Below are 18,850 nucleotides of genomic sequence, written 5' to 3'. Positions count from 1 at the left end.
GGTTACAGTGCTCAGCTTCCCCTTGTCTCACATGAGCGGAGAACGCTGTACTCCTAGCAGGCAGGCCATGTGATGGTTTATTCATGGCTGTACAGTACAAGGGATATCGATTGTCAAGAGATGTATCTCATTTTGTGCATTGATTTTGTATTCTCTTCCCGTGTAACCTGACCACTGACAGCCCCTTGGAAGGAGCTGTATTTCCCATAATCAATATGTGACCCAGGTCCAGGGCACAGTCTTCCAGTGCTGGCTGAGGTAATAGCATAAAATGGGAGAGGAATCCTTATTACCATTTACAGGCATATGCTTGTAAATCACCTTGCTCCCCTCTTCTGCTGCCTTTATATTATACAGCATACAGAGAAGCTACGCTCTGCTATAGTCTCCAGCAAAAAGCAGCTGTAGGAAATATGTATAAATCAAGTGAATTCTGGGATTTCCTGAGCAGGCTGTGTGGCCATTGCTAAGGGTAAGTGGCATGTTCAGCATTGTAGTCTGCTATAGCATGTACTCATAGGAAAGGATTTAGATTTGGGTGGGGTGTGTACAAACTGGAACCTAAATTGCATAGTAAAAATAATGCACCAGTATGTACCATGTACAAAAACAATATAACCCACACAAATCTAATTCTTTCTGCACATGTTACTTCTGCCCCACCTGCAGTGCACATGATTTTGCCCATTAGTGTGCTTTTTTGGTTTGCTAACAAACCTGAATAACCCCCATGGTGCGATGATGCTCACGATGAAGCTATATTTATGGGGCCTAGTGTGGCATGGTATAATATAAATGAGGCCCCAGAGACATTGAAGAGGCATGTGTGGTCTAATGGCAGGTGGCCTAGGGGCATTGAAGAGGTTTGTATGGTGGTCAATACACATTATTTTTCATCGTTTGGTTGGTGCTGATGGTCTGGCTCCTAAAATTTTAAGATAGCTCTGAAATTTTAGAAAAAATATTAAGCCCTGCCTTAGAGATTATCAGAAACCTAAGCTTTTATTGAGTGAGGTACTGTACACGGCTACATAGAATAGCACATTTACAAACACAACCGAAAACAATTCACTCAGATGCACAAAATAACTGAGAAATATAATTGTCCAAGAATGATTTTAATTACCACTATATGAAAATAAATGAACTGTGTTTATCCGGACAGAATGATTCGTAATTATGCTTAAAGTTTTAATGACTAAGGGGTCTATTCATGAAGCAGTGAAAAGAGTGGAGAAGTGAGCCAGTGGAGAAGTTGCCCATGGCAACCAATCAGCTGCTCTGTACAATTGTATAGTATGCAAATTATAAATGTTACGTCAATGCTGATTGGTTGCCATGGGCAACTTCTCCACTGGCTCACTTCTCCACACTTTTCACTGCTTCATGAATAGACCCCTTAATATTCAGGGAGAGGTTTAATTAAGGGTGAAGTGCAGCAGCTCACACTACAAATACACTACAAACCTTGCTAGTTTTGCTCACACTTATATGGAGTGCCCGCACAAAGGAACCAGGTTATATTGCTGGATAACCTATACTAGTGTACGAGGGACAGATGACCCCACTGCCCCAAATGATAATTCTGCTTGTCAAGACACTGCTCAAACTTTTCATGAAAGTTTTGTATGTACCTTCACTTTCTTTGTTCTCCAGAGGGACGCTCCAGGCTATCAAGTTTCTGGCTGTACGTCCTTCCTCTGCCACAATTTTTCGAACCTTGTCATGACTGTTGGATCTTTGAAATGAAGCCTATAAAATAAAAGTGAACCAGAATAAAAATACTTATAGGGGGATATTCTACTATCTGGGGGCTATCGATTTAGCCACGATGCCAGCACTTATCGGAGATTATGCTACACATGCCTCAGGCATGCAAAACATCTTCCCCGATAAGCAGCCCTCCAGAGCCGTGATAGCACATGGGTCCGGGAACTTATCTACAGTATGTATTATCGTCCGCAAACAGGTTTTTTCTTCAGCCAGAAAAAAAAAAGGCTTTTCTAAGATATCCCGATACTCACCATAGGGCTAAAATCTAAAAAAAAAAAAATTCCATCCAAAACATTAATGGGGTTAATGGGATACCCCCTTTAATGTCTATAGCTGCTTTTTATTATGTACAGTAAGTACGTTTGTAAACCCTTAACAGATTTCAGACATTTATAGGTATATGCAATTCACGGCGAATCGCGGCAAATTATCGCCGTTTTTAAATTCGACACAATTCGACAGGTGAATTCCGGCAGGTGGCTGCTGGAATTCACCATATTCAATGAAAAACGGATTCGACAGTCCCGCGGGCGAAAAACTGCCGATTTGCCGGATTTTGCCGCGATTTAAAAAAACGGGAAAAAACGGGAAAAACACGAAAAAAAAATGGCGTGGGGTCCCCCCTCCAAAGCATAACCAGCCTCGGGCTCTTCGAGCTGGTCCTGGTTCCAAAAATGCGGGGGGAAAATTGGGCAGGGATCCCCCGTATTTTTAAAACCAGCACCGGGCTCTGCGCCTGGTGCTGGTGCAAAAAATACGGGGGACAAAAAGAGTAGGGGTCCCCCGTATTTTTTACACCAGCATCGGGCTCCACTAGCTGGACAGATAATGCCACAGCCGGGGGTCACTTTTATGCAGTGCCCTGCGGCCGTGGCATTAAATATCCAACTAGTCACCCCTGGCCGGGGTACCCTGGGGGAGTGGGGACCCCTTCAATCAAGGGGTCCCCCCCCCCCCCCCCCCAGCCACCCAAGGGCCAGGGGTGAAGCCCGAGGCTGTCCCCCCCATCCAATGGCTGCGGATGGGAGGCTGATAGCCTAGAGTAAAATGACAAGAATATTGTTTTTTCCAGAAGAACTACAAGTCCCAGCAAGCCTCCCCCGCAAGCTGGTACTTGGAGAACCACAAGTACCAGCATGCGGGAGAAAAACGGGCCCGCTGGTACCTGTAGTTCTACTGGGAAAAAAATACCCAAATAAAAACAGGACACAGACACCGTGACAGTAAAACTTTATTACACACTGCCGACACACACATACTTACCTATGTTCACACGCCGACATCGGTCCTCTTCTCCATGTAGAATCCACGGATACCTGAAAAGAAAAGGTCAATATACTCACCTCAGCCAGGGTCCAGAGATAAATCCACGTACTTGGCAAAAAAAGAAAACGGACACACGGACCACCGGACTGAAAGGGGTCCCATGCTGACACATGAGACCCCTTACCCCGAATGCCGGGACACCACGTGACTCCTGTCACTGAAGTCCCTTCAGCCAATCAGGAAGCGCTACTTCCGTGGCGCTCACGTGATTGGCTGTGCGCTGTCTGTGCTGTGACAGCGCATCGCACAGCTCCGTCCATTATATTCAATGGTGGGAACTTAGCGGCTAGCGGTGAGGTCACCCGCCGGTCAGCGGCTGACCGCGGGTAACCCCACCGCTGACGGCAAAGTTCCTACCATTGAAACTAATGGACCGAGCTGTGCGATGCGCTGTCACAGCACAGACAGCGCACAGCCAATCAGGTGAGCGCCACGGAAGTAGCGCTTCCTGATTGGCTGAAGGGACTTCAGTGACAGGAGTCACGTGGTGTCCCGGCATTCGGGGTAAGGGGTCTCATGTGTCAGCATGGGACCCCTTTCAGTCCGGTGGTCCGTGTGTCCGTTTTCTTTTTTTGCCAAGTACGTGGATTTATCTCTGGACCCTGGCTGAGGTGAGTATATTGAACTTTTCTTTTCAGGTATCCGTGGATTCTACATGGAGAAGAGGACCGATGTCGGCGTGTGAACATAGGTAAGTATGTGTTTGTCGACATGTGTGAAATAAAGTTTTACTGTCCCGGTGTCTGTGTCCTGTTTTTATTTGGGTATTTTTTTCCCAGTAGTACTACAGGTACCAGCGGGCCCGTTTTTCTCCCGCATGCTGGTACTTGTGGTTCTCCAAGTACCAGCTTGTGGGGGAGGCTTGCTGGGACTTGTAGTACTACTGGAAAAAACAATATTCTTGTCATTTTACTCTAGGCTATCAGCCTCCCATCCGCAGCCCTTGGATGGGGGGGACAGCCTCGGGCTTCACCCCTGGCCCTTGGGTGGCTGGGGGGGGGGACCCCTTGATTGAAGGGGTCCCCACTCCCCCAGGGTACCCCGGCCAGGGGTGACTAGTTGGATATTTAATGCCACGGCCGCAGGGCACTGCATAAAAGTGACCCCCGGCTGTGGCATTATCTGTCCAGCTAGTGGAGCCCGATGCTGGTGTGAAAAATACGGGGGACCCCTGCTCGTTTTGTCCCCCGTATTTTTTGCACCAGCACCAGGCGCAGAGCCCGGTGCTGGTTTTAAAAATACGGGGGATCCCTGCCCAATTTTTCCCCGCATTTTTAGAACCAGGACCAGCTCGAAGAGCCCGAGGCTGGTTATGCTTTGGAGGGGGGACCCCACGCCATTTTTTTTTTAATTTTGCCGTTCCAGCACTAAAAAAAAATAATAAATAATAATAATATTTTAAAAAATATATAAATAATACTTGTGCCACCAAAAAAAAAAAAAAAAAAGTACCTAATACCTTCTAATATAAATAGATATGCTATTCCCCCCAAAAAAAAACACCAAAAAAAACATGTTTAAATTTTTTTTTATTGTTTTCACCCTCCAAAGTGTGGCGGATTGAAAATGACGAATTTACTGTCTAAAAGCACTGCTGTCGAATTTCCAAACTTGAATTGAATATGCTTTTGTCGAATTGCAGCACTTGTATCATTGCAGAAAAGTCGAATTTGCAAAAAGTCGAATTTCAAAAAGTCGAATTTTGAAAGTCCGTTTTTTTGACGGAAAGCACTGAATTGCATTGACGATTTTTTTTTTTTGTCGAAAATGACCCGAAATTCGACAATTTCGGGAATTCGACCGCAATTGCATATACCCCTTAGGCTCATTTATCAATGAGTGATACATTTCACTGTGAGTGATAAATTGCACCAGCCAATCCGCTCCTAAATGTCATTTTTCAAACACAGCTTGTGCCATGGAAGTCAGGAGCTGATTTGCTGGTGAAATGTATCACTCATTGATAAATGAGCCCAATTATTTAGTACTAAATGTAAAAATATATAATGGAAGTCTGAATACATAAATAACTGACACACTGGGATAAATGTAACAACCTGTGAGCTGCCAGAGGCTCCCTGGTTTTACCTTGTTAATGATTGCCGCTTTAAAAATACAGGCAGATTCACACAAAGTCCTGCACCTCTGGCAGATTGAAGGCTATTACATTTAGCCCCGCATGTAGAGTATAAGACTAATGGGGCCGAAGTACGGGCAAGTTCCCCTTTCTGACATCGCTCAAACAAAAACCATTGTGGATATCTGTCAGGTGATCTGTAAAATACTACATGTTAAAAATCCCTACCTCGCCGATTCCTACTATTTGTGGGTCAGAATTGGCAAATCAAGGTTTTCCAACATGCTGGATTTTCACAATCCCCCGAGCCTGGCATCGGCAGATAGGAGGAATTGCAATGGCTGACGGATGTATGGGCCCCATTAGTTTTTGGATTTTTTTTCCCACTTTAACAAGGCAAAAGGTTAATTTTTAAATTTGCAATAATATTTCTTCAGAGGGAGAAGGAACACAGGACGTCTTCTGCATACACCTGGCCCCTATCTATGCCATTTATTTAGAAACTGAGACTGGATAAATGGCACTACTGTAACATATTCTGGTTTCCGTAACATCCATTAAGCTAGAGAGTGTATAAAAATGAGAGGCAAGAACTGCTATTGAATTTTTTTTCTTTCGCTACATTACTGTATGTTCATTAAGTTAGGGGGGAAATCCACACAAATAGGATTTACCATATAAAAAAATAAATTATGTATTTTTTATTTTATTAAATACATTTTTTTTTATTTAGTGTGTAGAGGCTGTGGTATAAAAAGTTTAAATTCAGAATGTGAACAACAGAATGTCGAAATGGACAGCTTGCCAATATGTCAAATGTCGACACTGACAGAATGTGGACAGTCGGCATGCCGACAGTACGATTTTACATTCACTTTGAATGTAGGCCTAATCCTAACCCTAAAATTGTCTGTCGACATTCTGTCACTGAATACTATGGTTCTTTTTGGTGCCAGGTGCAACAAAACTGGAAGACAGAAAAACATTTTTGGGGGGCACTACTACTGCTCGTATTTTGTTATACAGTATCACATATTATATGTTTCAAGTCCTATACCATAAAAAAATGACTAGCAGTGATATTTATCACATCCTGGAATAATAACCATATGTTGATGGTCTATTGATAACAAAGTGACAGACTTCAAGTAAACCCCTGCATTAAGGTTAACATATACAGCACAAATCACTATACTTCCAACACATATAGTTGATGTGCATATACAAGACTGTTTCTGTCAGTCAGCACACAAGTAATGGGCCCTACACACTTATGGGCCCTACACACCTGCTGATTGCCGGGCGAGGTGCCCGACGGCCGATACCTTGGCAGTGGGGGGTAGAGAAGTTTATTTACTTCCCCCGTCACCCGGCCCCATAGCCCTGCATGCTAATATGGAAGAGACTGTCCATATTGGCATGCATGTATAAACGAGCCGGCACCAACGGTGAACGAGTGCGAGGCCGCGCAACGTTCATCGTTGGTGCATACACACTGAAAGATATGAACGATATCTCGTTCATTAATGAACGAGATCGTTCATATCTTTCAGTGTAATCGCTAAGTGTGTAGGGCACATTAGCGATTACACTGAAAGATATGAACTATCTCGTTCATTAATGAATATCGTTCATATCTTTCAGTGTGTATGCACCAACGATGAACGGTGCGTGGCCCCACACTCGTTCATCGCTAGTGCCGGCTCGTTTATACATGCATGCCAATATGGACAATCTCGTCCATATTAGCAGGGCTATGGGGCCGGGTGATGGGGGAGTGAAGAAACTTCACTCCCCCCGTCACTCTCTCCCCTCCGCCGATTCACCCGTCGGCCGTATAGGCCGGCGGGCACCTCGGCGAAAATGCCCAGTGTGTAGGGCCCTTAACACATTTACATTTATTAATATCAGCCCGTATCATTTACCCTCTTTGCAAATCTATTTTCACACTAACAGGGAGTTCAACTACTTACACTCCATATGCGATAGATAGATAGATAGATAGATAGATAGATAGATAGATAGATAGATAGATAGATAGATAGATAGATAGATAGATAGATAGATAGCTCTATGTTTAAACAATTTGCTCATTATATTTCAAACATATTAGTAAAAGTAACATTTACTGATACATATCATATCACAAATAAGTATTGCCCCCCAAACGGGCTTTCTGTCTTCCAGTTTTGTTGCACATGGCATCAAAATGAACCATAGTATCCATTGTACTTACATGAACCCAGGGGAGCACTGCCAACCATTAACACTTTGTATACCAAGAGGGTATTATTAGAGACACTGTTGCTATATATTTTGCATCGCATTCTATTTTTGTTTCTGTGCAGGAAACCCCAAACTCTGTGGGGACATTTTGTCAGTGTCAATCGTTTGTATCGACATTGTGAACGGTGGGTAACATATTAAATGTTCACATTCTGCACCTGTCGACATTCTGAAAGTCAACTTTTTGACTGCAAACCATACCGAACAATACATACTAATTAAATAAATATGCATGTAATCAAACAATATAACAATAATTATTTACAGGGAGTAGTAAGTAAAATATGATACAAACCAACAGATTAGAATAAAACATATGGAAAAAACCTAGTAAAGGTACATTTAGACAACAGTAGCTATTTAGAAACACTTTAACAGTATCCCCATCACCTGCTCCTCCCCATCATATGCTCCTCCCCATCATATTGTTAGGGTCTCCTGCCCTGTGCTGCCACGTCGTCATGGCAACCGGGAGACAAGTGCTAGCGGAGTAACCTGAGCGCAGCTGATACTCCGGTTCGGGTCTTTTGCTGTGCAGTGGTTACAGGCTTTGTGCACGGCAGGGGATCCGGTGCTGGTTTTTGTGCTCACAGTCTGTGAGGTCTGAGTGGGGCGTGGACAGCACCTGCTATATAAACCCTCTTCTCAGGTTAAGCAGATGCTGCTGAATCTTTGTTGGTTAGTCAGTTCCTGAAAGTTAGCCAGTACTGTGTAGCTTTGTATTTGTTTGTTGCTTACTGCAAATAGGCCTTGGGATTTGGTACTACACTCTGCCAATCCAGACCTAGCAGTAAGACTGGAGTCAGTCGTTTAACTTGCTGGGGTTCTTTTGCTACTCTGTGAACTTAGCAAGTTTGCGGCTGTATTCTCAGACTTGCCTGCCAAAATCCTTTCTCACTGTGCAAGGTGTTCAGGTGTCAGTTTAGTGGCAGTAAGCTGAACCAGTGCACTGCAAGTGAGGACTAGGATTGTGGAGACTCTCCTTGTGTCTATTATTCCATCTCTGACCAAGGAGTTTACTGCCACACCCGTTGGTAACCCTTTAGGGTTTTGCTGTTGCCCTTAGCAACGGCATTTCGGGTTCTCTACGTATTAAAACACAACATCTCGCTTCTTTCCATCTGAGCATTCCTAATACTAGGGAGACACCCAGTTTCTTAGCCTCTGGGCTTCTCTGTTCACTTTGTGTTGATTTTGTTACCCTATCACCTTCTGTGTACGTAATGTCATATTCCCCAGTCTGTCTGTGAGTTCATTTGTTTTGCATCCCTCTCCGTTCAGACACCAGTACATTCCTGCAGGCACTGGTGTGCATAACATATTCAGCAGCCCAATACTCCTGTTGAAATTTTGTGGGAATATGGAGCATACCCCTCAAAATACTTTGCAACAGGTGGTCGATCTGGTGCAGGTCTTGACTCGACAATTTAATGATTTGTCAATTAAAATGCACACCTCCCAGGCCGCTGGCGGAGCTCCCGCAGCAGCAGCACCTTCAGGGGTTAAGGAGCCGAAAGTAAATCTCCCGGATCGTTTTTCTGGAGATCGCTCGCAGTTCTTTTGTTTCAAGGAGAGCTGCAAGCTATATTTCCAGCTTAGGCCTCAGTCTTCTGGGTCGGAGATTCAGCGGGTGGGCATAGTGATTTCCTTGCTACAAGGAGACCCACAGGTCTGGGCATATGGGTTGCAGCCTGACTGTCCGTCGCTTAAAAGTGTTGATGCTTTTTTTACGGCACTGGGCATGTTGTATGATGACCCTGACAAGACGGCCTCAGCCGAGGCTCAGATTTCAATCCTTAAGCAAGGGCGAAGGCCAGTTGAGGTTTACTGTACGGAGTTTCGGAGGTTGGCCCATGATACCCAGTGGAATGACCCAGCCCTGAGACACCAGTACCGAAGAGGTCTTTCTAACCAGATAAAAGACCAACTGGTACAATATCCCTTGCCTGATAGCTTGGATCAGCTCATGCAGTTATCCATCCGGATGGATAGACGGCTGAGAGAGCGTAGGCTTGAAAGGGAGACCGAGGTTTCCTTCTTTCCCAAGGGAACCTCAGACTCTGAGGAATTTTCCGAGGAGCCTATGCAGATTGGGGCTACCCGCCTCTCCTCGCGTGAGAAGACGCGGAGGAGACAGCAGGGGTTGTGTTTGTACTGTGGGAATAAAGGTCATGTGGTAGTATCATGCCCAGAAAAGCCGGAAAACTTCAGGGCCTGAGGGTGATGGGAAATATCCTGTCAGGCCAGAAGTTAGAATTTCCCAAGAAGACTTTTATTATTCCGGTGACCTTGAAGATCCTCGGTCAAACTGTCAAGACTGAGGCCTTTGTGGACAGTGGGGCCGACGGGGTTTTTATGGACCGCCAATTCGCCCTGAAACACTCTGTTCCCTTAGTACCCTTGGCATCGGAAATTGAGATCTGTGGGTTAAACGGGGAACCATTATCCCAGGGTAAAATTACCTCTTGCACTAGCCAGATTTCTTTGTTTATTGGAGCCACACACTCTGAAAAATTGTCCTTTTATGTGACTGTCTGTACTTTTGCCCCATTGGTGTTGGGGTTACCCTGGTTAAGGGCCCACAATCCTCAATTTGACTGGGTCTCTGGGGAGATTCTTAGTTGGGGTACTGATTGTTTCAGGAGTTGCTTGAGCCTTCCAGTCAGGCTTTCGCAGCTAAGTTTGCCAGGATTGCCAGGATGTTATGCAGATTTTGCGGACGTGTTCTCCAAAAAAGTTGCAGAGGTACTACCTCCCCATCGCCCCTATGACTGTGCCATTGATTTGTTGCCGAATGCTAAGCTTCCCAAGAGCAGGTTGTACTCCCTGTCACGTCCTGAGACTCAGGCTATGGCAGAGTACATTCAGGAGAACTTGGCTAAGGGATTTATCAGACCTTCACAGTCTCCAGTTGGGTCGGGGTTCTTCTTCGTGGGTAAAAAGGACGGTTCGTTGCGACCCTGCATCGACTTCAGGGAATTGAACCGTATCACGATTAAAAACTCATACCCACTGCCTCTCATTCTGGTCTTGTTTGACCAGCTTCGTACTGCCACCATTTTTTCTAAGATTGACCTACGCGGTGCGTACAATCTAATCCGAATAAGAGAGGGGGATGAATGGAAGACTGCCTTTAATACCCACTCAGGGCATTATGAATATTTGGTGATGCCTTTTGGGCTCTGTAATGCCCCGGCAGTCTTCCAGGATTTCATGAACGATGTGCTCAGGGAATATTTGGATAGATTCTTAGTTGTATACTTAGATGACATCCTAATCTTCTCCCATTCCCTGGAGGAACATCGGAAGCATGTACGCTTAGTCCTCCAGAAACTCAGAGACCACCGGCTTGGGGCGAAGCTGGAGAAGTGCGAATTTGAAGTTCAGCAAATCGCATTTCTAGGATATATTATCTCCCCAGAAGGTTTCCAAATGGAGGGTTCCAAGGTACAGGCAGTCCTGGATTGGGTGCAGCCCACTAGTTTGAAGGCGCTTCAGCGTTTCCTGGGCTTTGCGAATTTTTATAGACGATTTATCGCTGGATTTTCGTCTATAGTGGCGCCCTTGGTGGCACTCACTAAGAAAGGGGCGGATGTTGCTCACTGGTCTTGTGAGGCCAAAGCGGCTTTTGCCCGTCTCAAAAGGGCATTTGTCTGGGCCAAGGTGCTGCGACACCCAGATCCAGAGCGTCCTTTTGTGGTGGAGGTGGATGCCTCTGAGATGGGTATTGGGGCAGTGCTCTCTCAGATGGGAGTGTCTGATAATCGCCTTCATCCCTGTGCTTACTTTTCCCGTAAATTTTCACCTGCCGAGATGAATTATGACGTGGGTAACCGGGAATTGTTGGCTATTAAGGATGCACTCGAGGAGTGGAGACACTGGCTTGAGGGGGCTAAGTTTGTGGTCTCAATTCTCACCGACCATAAGAATTTGGCATATTTAGAGTCAGCGAAGCGTCTCAATGCCAGGCAGGCACGATGGGCTTTGTTTTTTGCTCGCTTTAATTTTTTGATAACATATCGCCCTAAGTCAAAAAACATCAAGGCTGATGCGCTCTCGCTGAGTTTTGCTCCAATCCAGGAGACCACCGAGGAGCCATTGCCCATTGTGTCCCCATCATGTATTAAAGTGGGCATTACCCAGGACCTCTTGTCATTAGTCCTTAGAGCACAGGAGCAGGCTCCTCCAGACCTTCCGGTAGGTCTTTTGTTTGTGCCTCCTAGGTTAAGACAGCGAGTGTTCCTGGAATTCCATGCCAAGAAGTCGGCAGGTCACCCGGGTATTGCCAGAACTCGGGAGTTGCTATCTAGGGCGGTGTGGTGGCCCTCGGTGGCTAAGGATGTGGATCAGTGGGTTCGGGGATGTGACATCTGTGCCCGAAATAAGACTCCTAGAGGGGTTCCTGTTGGCCCATTACATCCACTCTCTATTCCATCTAAGCCATGGACCCACATTTCAATGGATTTTGTGGTGGACTTGCCCAAATCCTCGGGGATGACAGCCATCTGGATTGTCGTTGACAGGTTTTCGAAGATGGCGCACTTCGTTCCACTGGTTGGGCTACCATCGGCCAGACGCCTGTCTGAATTATTTATGCTGCATGTTGTGCGCCTCCACGGGTTGCCACTTGATGTGGTCTCTGACCGCGGATCCCAGTTTGTGGCCAAATTCTGGAGGGCATTTTGTTCCGATCTCCAGATTTCTGTCAGCTTGTCGTCAGGCTACCATCCACAGTCTAATGGGCAGACTGAAAGGGTGAACCAGTCCTTGGAGCAGTTCCTCAGGTGTTATGTCTCCAAGTGTCAGACTGACTGGGTTGCTCATCTGTCCATGGCGGAGTTTGCCTATAACAACGCGGCTCACTCTGCTACAGGGATCTCTCCCTTCCTTTGTGTATATGGGCATCATCCTAAGGCCAATTCTTTTGACCCCCTGGACTCCACGCCTGGTGGTTCCTCTGTGGTTTCGGTCCTTAGGGGTATTTGGAGGAAAGTGAAGAAAGCCCTTGTGTCTGTGTCATTAGTGACCAAAAGGGTTTTTGATAAGCGGAAAAGACCCTGCAGCTTCAAATTAGGAGACTTCGTCTGGTTGTCTACCAAGAATTTGAAGTTGAGACAGCCATCTCATAAGTTAGGCCCCCGGTTCATCGGCCCTTATAAGATCACTAGGGTTATCAATCCGGTGGCATTTCAGTTAGATCTGCCCCGTTCTTTGGGTATCAATAAAACATTTCATTGTTCCCTTTTAAGACGGGCGATTAGTAATCCTTCTTCCAGTGGAAGACCTTCTCCTCTTCTGATACGTGGCCAGAGGGAGTTTGTTGTTGAAAGGATTCTTGACTCCAAGATGGTTCGGGGTCGGCTGTCATTTTTGGTGCACTGGAAGGGGTATGGCCCGGAGGAGCGGTCGTGGGTGCGCAGTTGTGATCTTCATGCCGCCAGACTGATACGCTCTTTCTTCTCGCAGTTCCCCGATAAACCTGGTGGTAGGGGTTCTTTGACCCCTCGTCAGAGGGGGGGTACTGTTAGGGTCTCCTGCCCTGTGCTGCCACGTCGTCATGGCAACCGGGAGACAAGTGCTAGCGGAGTAACCTGAGCGCAGCTGATACTCCGGTTCGAGTCTTTTGCTGTGCAGTGGTTACAGGCTTTGTGCACGGCAGGGGATCCGGTGCTGGTTTTTGTGCTCACAGTCTGTGAGGTCTGAGTGGGGCGTGGACAGCACCTGCTATATAAACCCTCTTCTCAGATTAAGCAGATGCTGCTGAATCTTTGTTGGTTAGTCAGTTCCTGAAAGTTAGCCAGTACTGTGTAGCTTTGTATTTGTTTGTTGCTTACTGCAAATAGGCCTTGGGATTTGGTACTACACTCTGCCAATCCAGACCTAGCAGTAAGACTGGAGTCAGTCGTTTAACTTGCTGGGGTTCTTTTGCTACTCTGTGAACTTAGCAAGTTTGCGGCTGTATTCTCAGACTTGCCTGCCAAAATCCTTTCTCACTGTGCAAGGTGTTCAGGTGTCAGTTTAGTGGCAGTAAGCTGAACCAGTGCACTGCAAGTGAGGACTAGGATTGTGGAGACTCTCCTTGTGTCTATTATTCCATCTCTGACCAAGGAGTTTACTGCCACACCCGTTGGTAACCCTTTAGGGTTTTGCTGTTGCCCTTAGCAACGGCATTTCGGGTTCTCTACGTATTAAAACACAACATCTCGCTTCTTTCCATCTGAGCATTCCTAATACTAGGGAGACACCCAGTTTCTTAGCCTCTGGGCTTCTCTGTTCACTTTGTGTTGATTTTGTTACCCTATCACCTTCTGTGTACGTAATGTCATATTCCCCAGTCTGTCTGTGAGTTCATTTGTTTTGCATCCCTCTCCGTTCAGACACCAGTACATTCCTGCAGGCACTAGTGTGCATAACACATATGCTCCATTGGTGGAGTTTCACCCCATGTACCTCTTCAGTATAGCTCCCTCACATAAACGCCCAGTATAAGTGACACTGACAGCAGGGAGTCTGGTCAACCCTGATAAACTCAAACCAAAAGTATAGTGAGCAATGGCCCTCATTCCGAGTTGTTCGCTCGCAAGCTGCTTTTAGCAGCTTTGCACACGCTAAGCCGCCGCCTACTGGGAGTGAATCTTAGCTTATCAAAATTGCGAACGAAAGATTCGCAATATTGCGAAAAGACTTCTCTGTGCAGTTTCTGAGTAGCTCGAGACTTACTCTTCTAGTGCGATCAGTTCAGTGCTTGTCGTTCCTGGTTTGACGTCACAAACACACCCAGCGTTCGATCAGACACTCCTCCGTTTCTCCAGCCTCTCCCGCGTTTTTCCCAGAAACGGTAGCGTTTTTTCAAACACTCCCATAAAACGGCCTGTTTCCGCCCAGAAACACCCACTTCCTGTCAATCACATTACGATCACCAGAACGAAGAAAAAACCTCGTAATGCCGTGAGTAAAATACCTAACTGCATAGCAAATTTACTTGGCGCAGTCGCAGTGCGAACATTACGCATGCGCAGTTATCGGAAAATCGCTGCGATGCGAAAAAAAATACCGAACGAACAACTCGGAATGACCACCCATGCGCCTTATTAAATTAGCCGGGGATCCAGTCTAATCACTAACTGCCTTCATAATAAACAGACAGAGGGGAAGGGTTTTTTTTTACCTGCCAGATCTTCCCAGTCAGTAAACTGAACAAATTTCATAAAGAACACTCACTGTAAAGCAGCATATATTTAGCTCAATAGAATATATGATGTAATGATTTAGATTTTAAATAAAACATTTAAGCTTCCAACCTAACTCTGTAATACGCCCTACACATTAGGCGATTTCACTGAACGATCTGAACGTTCATATCGTTCAGTGTGATGAATGATGTGCGGCCCGCGCTCGTTCAACGTTGGTGCCGGGTTGCTCATACATGCAAGCCAATATGGACAATCTCGTCCATATTAGCATGCACTGCCATGGAGCCAGGTGACGGGGGGAGTGAAGTTTCTGCACTCCCCCCCCCCCCATCCCGGGTCACCAGTCGGGCACCTCGGCAGCATATCGCCTAATGTGTAGAGCCCTTTAGTAATCCAAATGCCTGTATATTTATAAAACTTGTCAATCGTTCACTGATCTTGTTAGAAAATGTGTGTGAATCTCCGCAGCTCCAGTACACCAGAATTCAAACAGCCACATACTCATGAATGCACAGACGTCAAGGATCAACAGAGACATACCTGTTCCTGTATGGAGCAGTGTATAGGTTATATAGGAAAACAACCACAGATAAGTAGCACCGCAGGACTTGTATAATCACAAGGTTTGCTGAAACATCTTAGAGAGGTATAATAGGACAATACAACCAATGAAATGACAGGTGTGAATTTTAGAAGTGGTCATCCAACAAACATCAGTTTGAAAGTACAGTATACAATAACATAAAGGAGATAAGTGACCACTGCTCTCCATTAGAGCACAACCTCACTCAACAAAAAACTGAAATCATACCTCTGTCCTGGTCTGACCATGCGGCTACACTTGTCAAACTCATCTTCAGACCAATTATAATTGGTGTCTAGACAACACTATTTTGCTAAATTTCTCCTATTTACCAAGAGATAGAGACAGCTATTTATTTATTTTTCTAGCTCTAACAAATCCTCAGATGAATTTGCAACTTCCATTGTATGCGAAACTAACATGCAGGAAGATAAGCACCAATAAAGTAACCATGAACATCAAATTCACTTGCTTTCCGGTGAGCATAAGCAACTATATTTACATAATAAGATATTGTCATCAAGAAAAGCATAACCTCAATTTTCTATGACCATGAAGCCAAGACACTCATATGGCTTCAGCAAAAGTTTTATGACAAGGGAAACAAGGCAGAAACCTTACTAGCTAAGCTCATGGACAAAAATAGCAGTGACAGGTATAAATGCCAGTTAAATCTACTCAAGATACACAATTTATTGTCCTAACCAAATTGCAGAGAAGTTTGACAAGTACTGTGCTATGCAACCCTCTGAAGTCCCAATTCCAGTCCAGTAAAGCTCAAACACGGGATTTTCTCTTCAGCAAAAACCTGGGTTTTTGGGGGTAATTCAGACCTGATCGCTAGGCTGCGTTTTCTCGCAGCCTGCAATCAGGTCTGAACTGCGCATGCGTATGCACTGCAATGCATAGGTGCGTTGCACGGGTACAAAGCGGATCGCCGCTCAGCGACGGGTTTGTGCAAAGGATCCATTCACACGGGCGATCACAAGGAGATTGACAGGAAGAAAGCGTTTCTGGGTGGCAACTGATCGTGTTCAGGGAGGGGTTGAAGAACGCAGGCGTGTATATGCGTTTGCAGGGAGGGATCCTGACGTCAATTCCGGTCCCCGACAGGCTGAAGTGATCGCAGCAGCTGAGTAAGTCCCGGGCTGTGCAGAGACTGCACAGAATCAGTTTGTGCAGCTTTGCTACAAATGCGTTCGCACACTTGCAGAGCTAAAATACACTCCCCCGGTAGGCGGTGACTATCTGATCGCAGCAGTGCAAAAATCACTTGCTAGCGATCAGGTCTGAATTAACTCCTTTGTTCGAGACCCCTTTTACAATACTCCACAGACCTGGGAAATTCCTGGGTTGACCCCTTTCAGACATAAGCTTTGAAAGCAGTGTCATCATTTTAAGGGGATGGTTTGCAGGCACACAATAATGAGATCATGCAAAGTGTGTGTGTGTGTGGGGGGGGGGGAGGGGGGGGCTATAAATGGACTGGGTGTGGTTTCCATAATGCAATGCTGGATTCATGGCTGACAAGCACACTTCTCTGCACAGGTCTATTTTCCTCTCATGGTGGCGTATGTTCACTGGCATCCTCTGGCACATTTCTCTGCACAGGTCGGTTTTCCTCTCGTGTGGGGTCTGTCCCTCACCGGCTGCCGCTGAGGATGTCATCAGCAGGCATCAGGTGGCCCTTCCTAGCCAATTAAAACTGTTTAAATGCGGCCACAGAGCAAATTCCCAGGTTGCATCATTCAGACTTAACCCGGGTCGCCAACCCGGGAAAAAAAGGAGATTTATGGTAAGAACTTACCTTTGTAAAATCTCTTATGAACGTGTTCACTGAGGACCAAGTAGCTGCCTTGCACAATTGTTCAAGGGTCGCACCACAGCGGGCCGCCCAAGAAGGTCCAACAGACCGAGTAGAATGGGCTTTGATGGTAGCAGGAGCTGGAAGACCAGCATGTACATAAGCATGTGCAATCACCATTCTAATCCATCTTGCCAAGTCTGCTTGTTAGCAGGCCAGCCACGTTTGTGAAAACCAAAAAGGACAAAGAGGGAATCAGATCTCCTAAGAGAAGCTGTCCTCTTCACATAAATACGGAGAGCCCGTACCACATCCAAAGACCGCTCTTTGGAGGATAAACCTGGAGAGGTAAAGGCCGGAACCACAATCTCCTGGTTAAGGTGGAAAGATGACACCACCTTAGAGAAATAACCAGGGCGAGTTCTAAGAACCGCCTGGTCACGGTGAAAAATCAGAAAGGGTGACCGACAAGACAATGTACCCAAGTCTGAAACCCTCTAGCAGAGGCAATAGCCAGCAGAAACAAGACCTTAAGAGTAAACCATTTAAGGTCCACCGCCTCAAGAGGTTCAAACGGAGACTCTTGTAAGGCATCCAGAACAACCGACAAATCCCAAGGATCCACAAGCGGGACATATGGAGGTTGAATCCGTAAAACACCCTGAGTGAATGTATGAACATCAGGCAGAGTCGCAAATTTTTCTCTGAAACCAAACCGACAAGGCACAAATATGAACCTTGAGGGAGGTCAGACAAAGGCCTAAGTCCAGGCCCTGTTGCAGAAAAGCCAAGAGTTTGGCAGTACTGAACTTGTATGCATCATAATTGTTAGTTGCACACCAAGCAAAATAAGAATTCCAGACCCTATGATAATTTTGAGCAGAAGCTGGTTTACGGGCCTTCAACATAGTTTAAATGACCGCCTCAGAAAAACCTTTGGCCCTCAGTACTTAAGCTTCAAGAGCCATGCCGTCAAAGCCAGCCGGGCCAAATCCTGGTAGACACAAGGGCCCTGAATGAGGAGGTCTGGGCGCTGCGGAAGCAGTAGAAGACACTCTATCGAGAGACCCTGCTGGTCTGAGAACCAATGCCGTCTGGGCCACGCTGGAGCGATTAGAAGTAGTATTCCTCCTTCTTGCTTGAACTTCCTTATCACACTGGGCAGAAGTGACGCCAAAGGGAACACGTACGGCAGCCGAAAGTTCCATGGAATTGCCTGTGCGTCTAAGAACGCTGCTTGAGGATTCCTTGCTCCGAAGACCGGAACCTTGTGATTGTGTCGAGACGCCATCAGGTCTACATCTGGTAGACCCCACTGTTCCACGAGGAGCTGAAAGACCTCCGGATGAAGGCTCCATTCTCCGGCGTGTACGTCCTGACGACTGAGGAAGTCCACTTTCCAGTTTAGGACCCCCGGAATGAACACCTGGCAACCAGGGCGCGGGAGTATACAGCGCCGCTGGGAGGTGAGGAAGTCCTCATAGAAAAGCTCTTTTCAGGGCTGCTCAGCGCAGCCCTCCCTGTTAGCTGCATGCACTGCAGGCACCAACTTACAAACTGAGCTCATGGGCATGGAGGCAGGGTTATAGAGGAGGCGGCGCTAAGCATCCTGGGAACAGTCAAAGTTTTTAGCCTATTGGTGCCTCGGATCAAGATCCAACTCTACACCCCGATGTTATTCCCTGTGGAACCCCAGTGTACCCTGCTGCAGAAAGACCCGGTAAGAACCCAGGTCAATTGCACGGTTGGCGACCCGGGAACACATTCAGACATGCCAAAATCCCGGGTTGATGCGCATTCATGTGCAA

The 18,850-nt window shown here is 46.3% G+C and overlaps 1 protein-coding gene across 3 annotated transcripts in view; it reads right to left on the bottom strand.

Annotated features, from left to right (window-relative positions):
- Positions 1-18,850, bottom strand: part of SCAPER (S-phase cyclin A associated protein in the ER) — a 725,664-nt gene that overhangs the window by 656,496 nt on the left and 50,318 nt on the right. For all 3 annotated transcript variants that reach the window (XM_063926586.1, XM_063926587.1, XM_063926588.1), the window contains exon 2: positions 1,635-1,752. In XM_063926586.1, coding sequence (XP_063782656.1) covers positions 1,635-1,752 — 118 coding nt within the window. The remainder of the gene's footprint in view (positions 1-1,634; positions 1,753-18,850) is intronic.

The sequence above is a fragment of the Pseudophryne corroboree genome, chromosome 6 (genome assembly GCF_028390025.1).
Source record: "Pseudophryne corroboree isolate aPseCor3 chromosome 6, aPseCor3.hap2, whole genome shotgun sequence".
NCBI classification, from domain to species: domain Eukaryota; kingdom Metazoa; phylum Chordata; class Amphibia; order Anura; family Myobatrachidae; genus Pseudophryne; species Pseudophryne corroboree.
The sequence above is the reverse complement of the archived record's forward strand: the minus strand, read 5'-3'. Positions and strand labels throughout refer to the sequence as shown.